The sequence below is a fragment of the Myripristis murdjan genome, chromosome 19 (assembly GCF_902150065.1).
Source record: "Myripristis murdjan chromosome 19, fMyrMur1.1, whole genome shotgun sequence".
In the NCBI taxonomy this organism is placed as follows: domain Eukaryota; kingdom Metazoa; phylum Chordata; class Actinopteri; order Holocentriformes; family Holocentridae; genus Myripristis; species Myripristis murdjan.
In genome coordinates, this window is record NC_043998.1 from 9,382,501 (window position 1) to 9,396,687 (window position 14,187).

A 14,187-nucleotide genomic window follows, 5' to 3' on the forward strand; every position below is an offset into this window, starting at 1 on the left:
GGCTGAATTTTTGTTAAATAAATAATGGCACAGTGGAATCTGCTGTGTATTGTTTCCACCTGAGGTTAGATTTACCTAATTTTAGGAGCTGGTAAGGACCAAATTATTTTTTCATAATGTGCTGATATATAAAACCATACAACTGAAAAAGTGTGTGCTTTCTTTTTCTCATGACTGTAAGTCACATTCGATTAAAACAAGCAGTGAGGCACCGCGCACACACCGCAGATTCCCACTGAACTCATAATCACAGACAAATTACAGGAATTCACCAAAGCCGGCAGTTTGTATTTCCCTTCTGCAGGCTCTGGTGACATCACAATGACAGCGCTCCTGTATCGGCGATTCACTTAACCGCATTTTGTAAAGCCGGAATCCAATGAGAATACCTAGCTGCAAGATTGCTCATTTGTGTGCCGCAATGCCCATTGGTTTTTCAATGATGAATACTAACAGACTATTTTCCTAGAAGTGGTTTCCGCTCATTGCAGCAAGTGCCTGGAGAAGAAAAATGAACAAGAGACAAAAAAAAACAGGGCCTGCCAAACTTTTTTTCAGCCCAGAAACCAAATTTAAGGCACCATAGTGTCTAAGCCTGGGATCCAGGCTCATTAAAACATACTGGTACTCTTGTCATTTGGGGAGCCAAAATTAAGTAAATATAGTCTCTCACCCTGGGACCAAGTCTAATTAAAACATACTGGTACTCCTGTCATACCGGGGCCAAACAGATTCATTCACATATCCTGGGAGCAAGGTGCTGTATTCTTGTCATGAACGGACCAAAACGGAGTAAATTGCTGTCTGTCACCCTGAAATCCAGCCTCATTAAAGAGTTGATCCTCCAGACAAACCCCCACAAGCTGCTCTTGGTCCTTAGCCATGGTTTGAGTAACACTTTTTTTTTTTTTTTTTTTTTAAAGGTGCACTGTAGCTGAGTACAGGTAGACAGATCTGATGAGGAGAAATGAGAATAGATGGACGGGTCAGAGAAGATATGAATCGAAAGCACATTTCAAATTACATAACTTCATGCAGAACGAGGTCAAATTCACAGCCTGTTTCACTCTTGGCCAGGAGGAAGTATGCACACACACACACACACACACACACACACGCATGCACACTTACACGAAAACAACAGGCATATGCACAGACACACTTGCACCCATAGATATGAACACTGCGCCTTAAGTACACACACAAATGCACGCACACACACACTCACAAGTACGCACGCACTGAGCTGTAGCTCCTGTCAGTGAAATGCCAAGCAGATAAATCTCAAGGACTAAGTGTTAAATGGTATATTAATATTCTGACAAATAGAGCAGAAAGTCAACCCTGAATATTACACCGAGCCCTCCTGTTGGCGATCACTTCTTCTCTGGTTTAGTTCACTCTCAGTTCAGTCAAATCAGGATGTGGATTTTTCTCTCTCCACTGAAATATTTGTTTGGCACGAAAATTACCATTAAAAGATAACTCCAGTATTTTTCAAACCTGTTTTGACCCTTCTACTTTTGGGTCAGGATCCTTTCCATAATGTTATCAGACACTTATAACAACAATCTGAGCCTGTTAATGGAGAAAACAAACACTTTTAGAGGATGAAAATTAATGGGTGCAACTGCCCCATTTGATTACATAACAGCCCGTGTCGAAGCTGTTGGCTGAAGCAACCTAGTTCAATACTGGACCAATTCCCCACATTTTTGTTGCTACCAGTCATTTGGAGCCTAAAAGGTGGAAAAATAGTGCCAGAGTTGAATTATCCTTTAATCATCATCATGTTACCAAATACGATGCCTGACAAAAGACAACATTTCTTACATTTGAGTGTTTGATTTGAGGATGAGATGATGCTCACTCAAAGCTAATGTTCACTTTACATTTGCATGAAGCAAGACCCAAGTTACAATACATTTTATATACTGGGCAAAGTAGGTCTTGACATTTTATGACAATCTGTCTCATTTTGGAATACACATTTATCCTCACCAAAAATGTAGTCAAAATTGTTTTATGCATTTTGTCAAAATGGTCAAAGACAAACCATCCCATTTTCTGCAATGGGGGCTTTTTTTTTCTTTTTTTTTAATAAATAATATAGTCTATTTGCTCACTTTGCTTGTGCCACATTACTACAATAGTGAGCTAATTTGTCACTGTTAGGTTTATGTGGATGACTGTCACTCAGTGCCATCAGTGTCGGTTCACATTAACTGTGGATATTAAGCTTTAATATGATATGAAATTTTTATTATTCACCAATTTTTATTATTCCATGCTCAGTGATCTGCTTCTAGCTAACTCATTTGGAAAAGCTTAGACTATTATGAATATAACTATTTGCATTAATATTTATCCGCGCCCCTGAAGTTTACACCTAACCCATGTGAAATTCAGTGTCTGTGTTTAAGTGCGGAGACTCATCATAATAACTTTTAATAAGCTTGGGCATGTGTGCAATTTGGAAATCAGAAGAATATCAATTCTACAAAGAAGGAAATCATTCAGATTTGGATTAATATTGATCAACCATGTAAGTAAATTCAAATTCATGTTTTCAATTAGGGTATATTATTGCAGAGATGAGTAGGATTTTCATCAAAGCACCGAGGTTTGCTAAACTTATTCTGTTTCCTCTTACAAGCATATATCACACATCAAAAGAGATCATAAGGTGTGATGATGAATCAGGAAAATCTTGAGACATTCCTGTGTTTTGGTGAAACTCCACTTCAGTGGTGACTGAGTTGAGCTTACTGCCAGAGATGAGTTAGAAGCAGGAGTAGCCATGTGCAAATTTCTGGTATTAAATCCCTGCTGAGCAGACTTGATTCAGCTCTGAATCATAGCCAGAGGTGTGGGGAGGGAGAGAGAGAGGCATAAAGGAGAGATGAAGAGAGGAGAACAGAAGAGAGACGAAGACAGAAAGAGTGAAAGAGAGGGATAAGGAGAGGGGAAAGGAGACAAAAAGAGAGAAACTCCTCACCTTCTGCGTCTTGGCCAAGGCAGGTTGAGAGAAGCAGCAGATAAAGAACTCCTATTCCCATAATCCCCGGCCATTTGAACCGGCCCCATGACAAAGGCCCCATTGAGCGCGATCCCACCATCTTCACCACCATGCTTCACTGAGCATCCACCTGCACAGAGAGAGGAGAGGAGAGAGGAACACATAAACACAGGTCAGTCACCTCCTCTCTGGCTGCTTGCATGCTACATGCAAGCTCTGTCACAGAAACACCTGGCAGCCATTGTTTGTATTATGGCCTCGGCATCATTCACAAAGCGAACATTTTCAAGTACAGCAATTTTCAGCTACTTCTGTTTCACGCGACATCACAAGCACTCTCGGTTTCAATGTGGATGCATACATTAACACAGATAGATGATGACATCTGCCACTGAAAGAACCAGTGCCACTCTGGCAGAGAGTCTGGCGCAGCTGAAATATACATATTATGTTTCCCGCCCCGTTAAAGAAGTACGTGTTGCATAAAAAGTATGTTTTCCAGTGCAAAGCAAAGGTGAGAGACCCAACAATATTGATCAGCTGGCATATAATATCCATTGTGTGAATGTAATTTGTAGCTGCTGCAAAGAAATCAGAAATCTTCAATCAATCTTCATGCTTCTCTTTCAAAGCAAATGGATGCTTCATAGAGACTGCTAAAACAATGGAAAACACAGAAAACTGTGTGTGATGATCGACAGAGAGAAACAATTTGCATGGCCAGTGCTCCCAATAACAGTTCAGATCTTTTAGCAGAGAATTTGCCACAGTTGATAAACCATTAAAAGTTTTGAAAGATGGTGTATGGGTGAAGAGAAAGAGAGAGAGAGGGAAAAAAAAAAAACACTGCTTAAACTAAGAGTGTACTTGTATGCAAGTGTGTGTGTGTGTGTGTGTGTGTGTGTGTGCGCACAGCTTTGGTTGCAATTCATTACATTTCTTACAGTCAAAATGTATTGCTGACGGAAAAATAGAACGGCTGTTTGAAGTGCTCCGTCAAAAAGACATTTGTGCTTGTGTATTTGTGTGTGTGTGTGTGTGTGTGTGTGTGTGTGTGTGTGTGTGTGTGTGTCTGTTTGTGCGCGTCTCTAAATTGGTGTCTGATTGCCTTGCAGTAAAGCCTTAACCCATCCGGCATCGAGATTGCCCATTCACACACACACACGCGCGCGTGCGCACACACACACACACACACACACAGACAAACAAACAAGAGAGGGGAAAACAGCAGACAGAACATTTAACTTGAGCTCAGATGACCTACAATAACCTTAATGCTACTCTTCCACACTAACACACTCAAAGGGAAAGTATTGGCATGTGTGGTGTAGATTTTTCTTTTTTTAGTTATTTATCCAGGTAAATCAACTGAGCATGCTCCACTTTTATACAACCCCACGTGTGAGGTGCTGAGTATTACCACAGTCTCACTGTTGGCCACTGAATAGCTCCACTACACTGCAGAAAATCAATTTTGACAAGTCTTGCAGGCTCATGCTTCTTAAAGTGGAAAAAAAAAAAATATTCCAGTGGCATGAGACTATGGAGGACTAAAAGGGACAGAATGAAATAAATAAATACATCTTTAAATAAATACTTAAAAGTGTCATTAATTAATTAAAATGGGAATTAAATAAATAAATGTGTCATTAAATAAATAAATATTTCATTAAATAAATAAATGTGTCATTAAATAAATAAATGTGTCATTAAATGTGTCATTAATTCATTAAAATACCAGTTCATTTAATGTAAAAACATATATATAATTATTTCATTATTTATTTAATTATTTCATGGACCGGTGTTGCAGTGCTTCATGAATTAATTTTATCTGTCAAACTCACCCATCAAAGTCAGTGGGCGGGACTAACGTGAATCTAGCCCAATCGATTGCTTAGGTCTGAAGCCTGGAAGTCTGCCGGAGCCGGGGGAGTTCTGCTGAGAGCCTCTCCAGTTAAAGTTACTGCTTCTCTGAGTAGTTCTGGGCAACTTCTCGACATTTTGTGGCTGCACCTATCTAGCACGCATCGCGCACCGCAGTAACATTTGCTCCTGCAAATCCCCCATTTGCTTGAACCGAGTAAAGGTTGCGCCACCAAGTGTGTCAGAATATCAAATCAAATCAAATCAAATCAAATCAAATCAAATCAAGCTTTATTGTCATTAAGCTACACATACAGCAGTAGTGCACACAAAATGAGATAGAGTTTTTCACTTAGGATCCCCGACTGATGGTAAAGTCAGCAGTTTAAAAGTCTAACAGCTTTCTGGAGGAAGCTGTTGCTCATTCTAGCGGTTTTGCTTTTCACCGTTTGCCTGATGGAAGCAGCTCAAAGTATTTGTGGAGCGGGTGAGAAGGGTCTCTGGCAATGTTCAGTGCTCTACTCCTGCAGGGATGGGATGTTTCCATGGAGCCATGTCTCCGCAAAAGCAAGCACACAGCAGTCTCTCTCCTGCGGGTGTCTCTTAGCAAGCGTAGCTCGTCCAGCTTGTTGTCGAGGGAGCGAACATTAGAGAGCAAGAGCGACGGTCCTGCTGGTCTGGAGGGGTTAGCCTATAGCCTTTAGCCTGTAGCCTGTAGCCTGTAGCCTGTAGCCTCTAGCCTAGCGTGGATCCCGGCTCTCTTCCCCCTCATTTGTTTACGTTCGCACCGCTTGCGCTCCCTCCTCTCCCTGGTGACGGCCGGTGTAGACGCAGGTAAAATCCCATGCTGGCGTAGTGTGTCCACATCAAAGCAGAGAGCCTCAGTTCTTGCAGCATGCTTTACCTGATGTTTAGTAAAGTCTCTCGGCTGTAGGTTATGCAACCTGAACGTCTGGGTTAAGCAAAACAGTTAAAAACTTTCACTCTAGAATATGTTTACTTGCTCTGCATCAATCGATTATCTGAAGTCGATCTGTCTTGGCTTGCTGTGCCGGGTAACCAATCAGGTGTTAGGATCCGCCCACTGACTTTGATGGGTGAGTTTGACAGATAAAATTAATTCATGAAGCACTGCAACACCAGTCCATGAAATAATTAAATAAATAATGAAATAATTATATATATGTTTTTACATTAAATGAACTGGTATTTTAATGAATTAATGACACATTTAATGACACATTTATTTATTTAATGACATATTTATTTATTTAATGACACATTTATTTATTTAATTCCCATTTTAATTAATTAATGACACTTTTAAGTATTTATTTAAAGATGTATTTATTTATTTCATTCTGTCCCTTTTAGTCCTCCATATGAGACAAGCCCACTTGTTTCCAATGCTGATCAACTTGTTTCCATAATTTTCTTGAATCAAGTGTCATTTTCTTGATACTAGTGGGCTGATCTGCCTTAACATATTTATACATGTTCCCAAATAATTCCTGAAACAGGTGAGACTGCATTGAAAACAAGTGGGATTATCTCATCCAACTGGCAGTTTTTTACTTGTTTTGAGAAAAACAACATTTTCAGACTGAACGTCAGACTCGATGGCTTGTTATAATGGAGATTCTTTGCAGTGGGAGGCCCTCAGCAGTAGTTGTTGAGGGAAGGGATAGCATTACTCTTTCACTTTCCCCACCCAAATGTCCAAGCGAGCCAGATGATTCAAACTAGTGATCTTCACAGCTCACCCCTCTAACCACTACCCAGCCCCTAGCCTCACTGTGTGTATGTATAACAGTTCAGCATGAGCTATGTTGTATTAGCAATAGTTTGAGCATTTAGAAGCACAACAATATGCTTATACAAGTTAGGATATGCAGTTACACTGTATTTGACCATATGTGATGGCTCTGTATTTGAGGTAGTGTATGGAATTATATCTTGTATAAAGTAATGCAGATCAATTCTTACCCCGTTTGATATTAAATATATAAATATTATATTTATCCATGCACAAAGTGTTACTTATGAGCACAGTATGACAATGTATAAAAAGAGATTATCCTGAATATGATGTTAAATGTGTGCTTTGCCGTTCTATCTGACCACAAGATGCTATAGAGAGCAGCAACAAGTTTGTATGTAAACTCTTTGCAAGGCCCCTCTTCTGTCCCTCACTCCCTGTCTCTGTCCCCTTCAAAATAATATGTCACAGTAGTACAGAGGCCTGCCCAGGACAAACTTTACTAGGCTCCATGCCTGCAGGCTAATAGCCGAGTTAAACTATCCGTTACGTTTCTTATGATGTTCTCTTTTTGACTCAGAGCATGGCCTTTCCAGCGTCATGCCACCACTTGCCTCAGTTGTTGCGCTCACTTGCCTCATAGATTCAGCTATTGTGAATTTTCATGAACGGAACGGGAGAGCACTAGGGGAAGGAGAGGGAGGAGACTGAGTCTGACACAGATTTATCCACAAATTCTGCAAAGGAGAAAATGGCTGAAAGCAAAAACATGTCTAGTCCACACTAGTTGATATTGGTTTCTATCATTAATACTCAAAATGTCTCCACAAAGCACTGATTAGTTTCAGACCTGTTAAACATTCTGACATTGCATTGTACAGTTTTAACCAGTGGTGAGATTTTTAATATGCAGAATAGCCCAATCTGGAATCATATATATCATGTTATTGGACTATAATTAATGTTCTTGACTCTAATGTTTGAGCTGGTAAAGGTGGAGCTAATTTAAATTACCTCATACTGCTGGGCAGCTTAACCTTTAAAAATATATCATAATTTATTATTTGATTTAGAATTTGTATCAATATACCAAATCAGCAAAGTAACTTGTATGCTGTCAAATAAATGACAAAAGTGAAAAGCACATTTCCCTTTAAAATGTAGTGAGGTTTAAGTATAAAGTAGCATAAAATGGAAATACTCATACAAATACTCAAGTTCAAGTTCAAGTTCAAGAACGTTAGTAGTTTAGTACTTGAGTAAATGTGCTTAGTTAGATTCCACCGCTGGTTTTAACGGAAACTGTACTCAGCTGGGCTCATTCAATAAGTACAACATTAACTCTGTTCCATCATGCTGTTAATTGGAGCTCCCATGGCACAGATTGCCATGACAGAGTCAGATTACTGTTGCACTATTGTGAATGGTGATGGAGGCGGCAGACAGTGACATTGCCACTGTGATAGTCGACCAAACCCCAGAGGAGAAATTCAGCCGTAGGCCGTAGCCGTAGCCCGTAGTGGCTTGAACCCAGACGTTCCATTTAAAGGACACTCTCCGTCCTCACTACACCACACTGCTGCCCGGATCTGTCTACAGAGTCTGACATATTCAACTCTGGTGCTACTGTCCGTGCAGAAGGTGTGTGGAGGCTTAGGTTTCAGACATGACGACACATTTTTGTCAGCAGAACTCCATCTCTCCAAAGGAAATCAATGACCCGCTCACTACCCCGTTAACTTTTATTACTGACGTGGCAGTAATATTCTGTCTGAGTGCAACAACAGAGTAGCAGGTGCTATTTTTTCTGCAGCACTGCGATTTTATGAATCACCTGGGGTATCTTTGTGTTTATGAATTCTAAACCATTCTCTCATCCCCCTAATGTCATGCTAAACCTGTTGATGAATTTTATGAATAATTCCTAGTATCTTTTAATAATGCTGGGTCCCCAGGCGAGAGACTAAACTCTGGATGAAATCCTTGGTAGTCGTACTTTCATGTCATCATTTCTTGAGAGAACCTGGTGCACGTGGTGGCACAGAGCTAGAGGAAGCAAGGCATTTGTGTCAGCTTATCAGTGTGTTTCAAATATCCAAACAAGCAAGCAAACTTTTTTTTTTCCCTTCAAGATGTATAATCGCTCAGTGTCTCTTGGCTGTGTTCACACAAAGATAGCCAAAACTTCATTCACCTATCTGTATCCCTGACTATTTCTTTGGTCGACTACACCCACTACTTTCCCACTGATTAATCAATTTATCATTACCCCCACCCTTGATATAAATAACTCTGTATAACCATGATGAAGGCCAGTTGCTGAAACATCTTGGCTTAAATAAATCAATATCATCTTCTTTCTTTGCTCTTCAAAAATGACTGGCATCCCCTGGTTTTGAAGTATTCCAGACTATTTCATGCACTTTGTATTTGTTTGGTTGAAGTTTAAGTGCCAGATCATGAGATTATCACTCAAGACATATGTGGTGCACCATGAGCAGATTGGTAAAATCTGGTCTCTGATATGTCCCCTGTGCATACACAGCAAACTCAATGCAATCTGAGCCTTTCTCAAACTAAAGATTGAGAGTTTTCACACCCACTGATACGAAATTCAGGGGTATTTAAGTATCAACTAACACCAAAATCATAATGTCTGTAGCTGTGATCAAAACAGAGCAGTCAAGGCCAGTTGGAAAGTAGCACATACAGTTGCACTGCACAGAACTGCATGTCAACTTGTGTTAAGGGATTTAGATGCAATCATGTGCACAGTGTACTGTATTTCAGAGTGACTTGTGTCATGTCATCTTCCTAAGGATTAGGGTTCACCTAACAACGTCTTGTTTCAGTTGGTCATTTCAACAATTTCCCTTTCACAAGAAGAGGAGTAACTCGCGATTCATTTTAAAAGAAGAGACATTTCATAAAAGAATGTGCTGCTTGGTGAGCTAGATGTGTGCAAAATGAAGAGTGGATACTATGTGAGGGAAAAAAAAAAACTTACATTTTCTGTAAAGTGTGCATGTTGCTCAGGGCTCAGGTCTAGGCTTCATCATTGTTTTCTTGTATATTAACCCACTTTGCAAAAAAAAAAAAAAATTGATCATAGATATATTTTTTTTTATTCCCATTACTACACAGACAGTGCCAAGTTAGCCCTCTTGTTGATACCTAGTGACCCAAGCTGTTTAAACACTCTTGACACCTGCCTCACAGCCACCGACTGTTGGATCTCTCTCACCTTTTGACAAATCAATAACAGCAAATCTAAGACGGGCTTGTTTGCCGCTCCTACAATAGCTCCAGAACTCTTACTTTAAAAAGAATCTCAGTAGTTTATCTGCCAACACAAAACCCGAAGCCAGATTGATTTTTTTTTTCTTTTTCCCGACAACAGGTTAACAGTTATGCCGTCCTGCCCACAATTGAGATCACATCAAAAAAAACAAGCCCTTCTTGCCCTCCACAGATGTACAGAAGGTCACACAAGCTGTTTTTTTCCCCTCCTCCTGTTTTCTGTCTTTTCTGCTCCCTCTGTTCCCGTCTAATTCAAAAGAAACCACTCACATCTCCAGCTCATTCAGGAGGAAGCAGCCGAGCGTTTTTCACAGCAGCCATTTTCACACGAAATAGTGGGTAAACACAGGTGTTACCAATCACATTAATTAAGGCCCTGCACCTAAACAGAACAGGGCCTTAATTAATGTGATGATTGGTAACACCTGTGTTTACCCACTAGTTCATGTCAAAATGGCGGCTGTGAAAAAGCTCTATTAGGATATTAACAACAAAAAAGAGACAGGATATCACCAATTTTAGCATCTCTACACTGTCAGCCGCTAAATATAGAATCGGATTCACCAATCACGACTACACCATGGCTTGGTCTGCCATTAAGCAACTATTCAATCATTTTATTTTCCTACGGGCTGCAGCTTTTCCCTCCAGACTCAAGATTTAAGACGCCGGCGCTTTTACCGTCATACCTTTCAGCCCGCGTTTTAAAACTCATTTGCTTTAATCACTTTGCCCTTTTATTTTATGTAGCTATTTTTAATTCCCGTTTATTCCTTTGTTATTCACTTTTGTTTTGAAAGCACTCGTATTTTAATCTCCTCCTTACGCACACTGAATGTATAAAAGATTAGGGACGACTTATGATGTATAGCGCACTGGAGAGGTGAGCGCGGGTAAAATATCGCTTATTCTTTACTGATTTGACTTCTTAAACGTGTACCAGTCACAAAGGAAAATGTGTAGATGAAGGACAGCGAGAGTCAGAGAGGAAGAGGCTGAAGAAGAGGAGGAAAGAGAGAGAGAGAGAGAGAGAGAGAGAGAGAGAACTGTGTGGAGAGCTAAGTCATGGGGCAAAGAGGGGCTGATTGACCTTTCACTCTGATTGGCTGAAAGGCAGTGTGGCGGTGGGTGGGTGTGGCCTGTCACAAAAAAAAAAAAAACAGAAACAAGAAAAAAAAAACAAAAAAAACAGAAATACCCCCTAAATCAACAACACACACATAACTGTTTAATGGTTGAATTTTAAAACAAAGAAAAACTTACTTTCAATTAAAAGCATGAAAAATAAGTATTGACAAAAGTTTAATTTGGTCAACTATGTGATGATGAAATGGCTTATGTTGAGAATTGTATAGAGTTGGCGAAGGTATGCGCTCTTCAGTGTTTTCAGTGTATTTTCCTATTCTGTTTTTTTTTTCCCGTCTCTACAGCACTTCATAAACTCCGCTATTATCTAAGTGTCATAAAAATAAATCCTGTTATCGTTATTAGTTTGTATCTCTGCATGGCATGACTTCCTTTCGAGAATAAAGAGACGGACAGAGAGCGGCACAAATTAGGGCCGGGCCTCAGAGTGTAGCCGGCCTGTGCTCTTCCCCCAAGTGAATCCCCTGGTAACGATCACAGAGCGCCGCGGCACACGACAGTAGGCCATGCTGTAAGCGGCAGTAACCAGGATGAAGTGTATTAGCACTGAAGGCGCTTCTCCTCTGGTAGGACTTCAAAAAGGTTTATTCCTCCAGAGAGGAGAGGAAATGCACTCTGCAGAGAGAGACACACACACACAAAGAGAATGAGCAGGAGAGAGTGAGAGAAACACAGAGATGGAAAAAAAAAAAAAATATATATATATATATATATATATGTGTGTGTGTGTGTGTGTGTGTGTGTGTGTGTGTGTGTGTGTGTGTGTGTGTGTGTGTGTATATATTTATAAGAGAGAGGGGGTGAAGGTGAAAAAACAGAGTGAGGACAAGAGGTTAAGGGCTCTATCTTTCACACTGCGCTACCTGTTGCCACTACCCGCTACCCGTCAATTACGCATTTAGCAGCTTCCACTATCCCTAAACGGTATCTTGCGGCCACACTACCCGCTATACATCTATACATTACGCCGACTGCTTTATTTGCGCCTGGAGGTGTGTCCGTGGGGGTGTTTATGTGCTTTCCCTACAATTGCTATCTTGACCACACACGTTAGGGAAAGCGGATAGCGGGTCCTCACAACCACCCGCTATCCCATTTGGGCTTTTACAAGAGCGCGCCCAAGCGGCTTCAATGCGCGTCCACTTGGACACATGTGGACGTGCACATGCGGCTCCACCTCCCAAATTAACTCGCCTATAAAAAGCCACCTTGCTTTCGCCTCAGTTGAACCCCTGAGAAAATGGCAGAGATAGTACTAAATCGCGACCTTCCTCTCTACATCACGGTTTTCGGTTTGCGGATTTGCAGATTTGCCTGCTCTTAAATGCAATGGCACCTGGCACACTGATTGGTTTAAATGGCGTAACGCCCAAACCACGCCTATGCATAATATAGCGGGTAGCGCAAGTGTTTTAGGGATAACGGGAGGTGCGCAAGATAGCAACTTTTGTGGGGGAACGCCTCTTACGCAATGCTAAATGCCCAAATAACGGGTTTAGGGACTCTGATGCAAGATAAGGCCCTACGTCTGAACAAAGTAAGAGGAACCAAAGAGACTTTATCCCAGACCATAGCAGATAGACAGACAAAGAAAGAGAGGCAGTGAGACGGAGTGTGAGACACACTCTTTCAAGGCCACTGGTTTCAGTGAACATCAAGAGCAGTTTGGTGTGTGCTAATCACAGAGTGGGGGAGAAGTAAAAAAATATAGATAGATAGGGGTAAACCTGTATTTCCCCTAGATAGATAGATAAGTGAGCAGTCTGGGAAGGAAGGAAGGAAGAAAGAAAGAAAGAAAGAAAGAGAAAGAAAGAAAGAAAGAAAGAAAGAAAGAAAGAAAGAAAGAATGAAAGAAAGCCTTTGACCTATTCATAGATGGAGAGACAATGTGTATAAAAAAATAAAGAATCTGAGAAACAAAAGAGAGATTTAGTCCAAAGATGGAGAGATGCAGAGCGAGTGAGAGAAAGAAATGTTGACATGCTGTTTTAAGTTGTGCTCTCCTTTGGTGTTTCAGCTCCCTGTCATTGAATCTGACTGATCAGGCCTTGTTACAATAGCGCCAACAAATTGTGTGTGTGTGTGTGTGTGTGTGTGTGTGTGTGAGTGTGTGTGTGTGCATGCATATGCATCTGAGAAAGAGAACAAATGGAATATTTACCTTTTAGTGTCATAGCCGATGTATGTCTGTTTCGTTTCCTGTGTGCCTGTCTGTCTGTTGGCCTGTCAGTGTCTGTCTGTCTGTCAGTATGTGTCTGTCTGCCTGTCTGTCAGCGCCTCTCTGTCTGCTTTGTAAAACGACATGTTTCACAGCTCCTTAGCTGCCAAGACAAGACTAGAAATTTCTTTTTAACATTTCAGGCGTTTGCTTGACACCCTCATCCCGACAGTGCCTCAGAATGAGGCAACGAGTGAGGGTTCAGTGTCTTGCTTAAGGGCGTCGTGTCAGGACACGGGGCTGTCGGAGCTACTGATCTGTGACCTTCTGGTTACAGGACGCTCTGACTGACTGCTGGGCCGTCCTGCTGCGCAGACAGAAAGACAAGACCGACAGATGAACACAATCATTTCACTGTCTTCAACTTGCTTCACCTCCCTTTCCTATTTACCCCACAAGTTTATATCATTCACATCCTTAGCAGCAATTCCTCAACTAACATTTACAAATGGTTAATAATAGGAAAAGGACAATATGCTTATTTCAATTCAATGTGCAATATAAGCCTCACGATTTTACAGACTGACAATACAGTGTAATAAATTAAAAAATTCAATGACAACAAAATATGACTGTGCAGAATTATGTTTATTTCTGAGCTATTAATCTTTCTAGCAGTGGCACTGGCTGGCTTGCATGTAAACAACAATTCAAAGATGTTGGCATTACAAAGTGTACACAAGAAAGCACTCTGTGGAGAGCACACCTCCACCAGCACAATGCATTTATCAACATATGCCAGTTCCACATGTTGGACTTTTGCCAAAAGTAAATCATGCCCTCCGCCATACCCCTGAAAAAAAAAAAAATCACTATGACTTTTTGTTTTGATTATTTCTTGCCATATGACCAACCTTTCCACCAAGTTTCATGAAATGT

The 14,187-nt window shown here is 40.8% G+C and overlaps 1 protein-coding gene across 6 annotated transcripts in view; it reads right to left on the reverse strand.

Moving 5' to 3' along the window:
* LOC115378093 (protocadherin-15-like) overlaps window positions 1-14,187 on the reverse strand; it is a 290,200-nt gene that overhangs the window by 167,150 nt on the left and 108,863 nt on the right. For 4 of the 6 annotated variants that reach the window (XM_030078231.1, XM_030078233.1, XM_030078234.1 and 1 more), the window contains exon 2: window positions 2,999-3,149. In XM_030078231.1, the coding sequence (XP_029934091.1) occupies window positions 2,999-3,131 (133 nt within the window). In that variant the 5' untranslated portion in view covers window positions 3,132-3,149. Of the gene's footprint in view, window positions 1-2,998; window positions 3,150-10,214; window positions 10,417-14,187 lie in introns of those variants that run through there. The other 2 variants (XM_030078232.1, XM_030078235.1) reach the window with 2 other exon arrangements.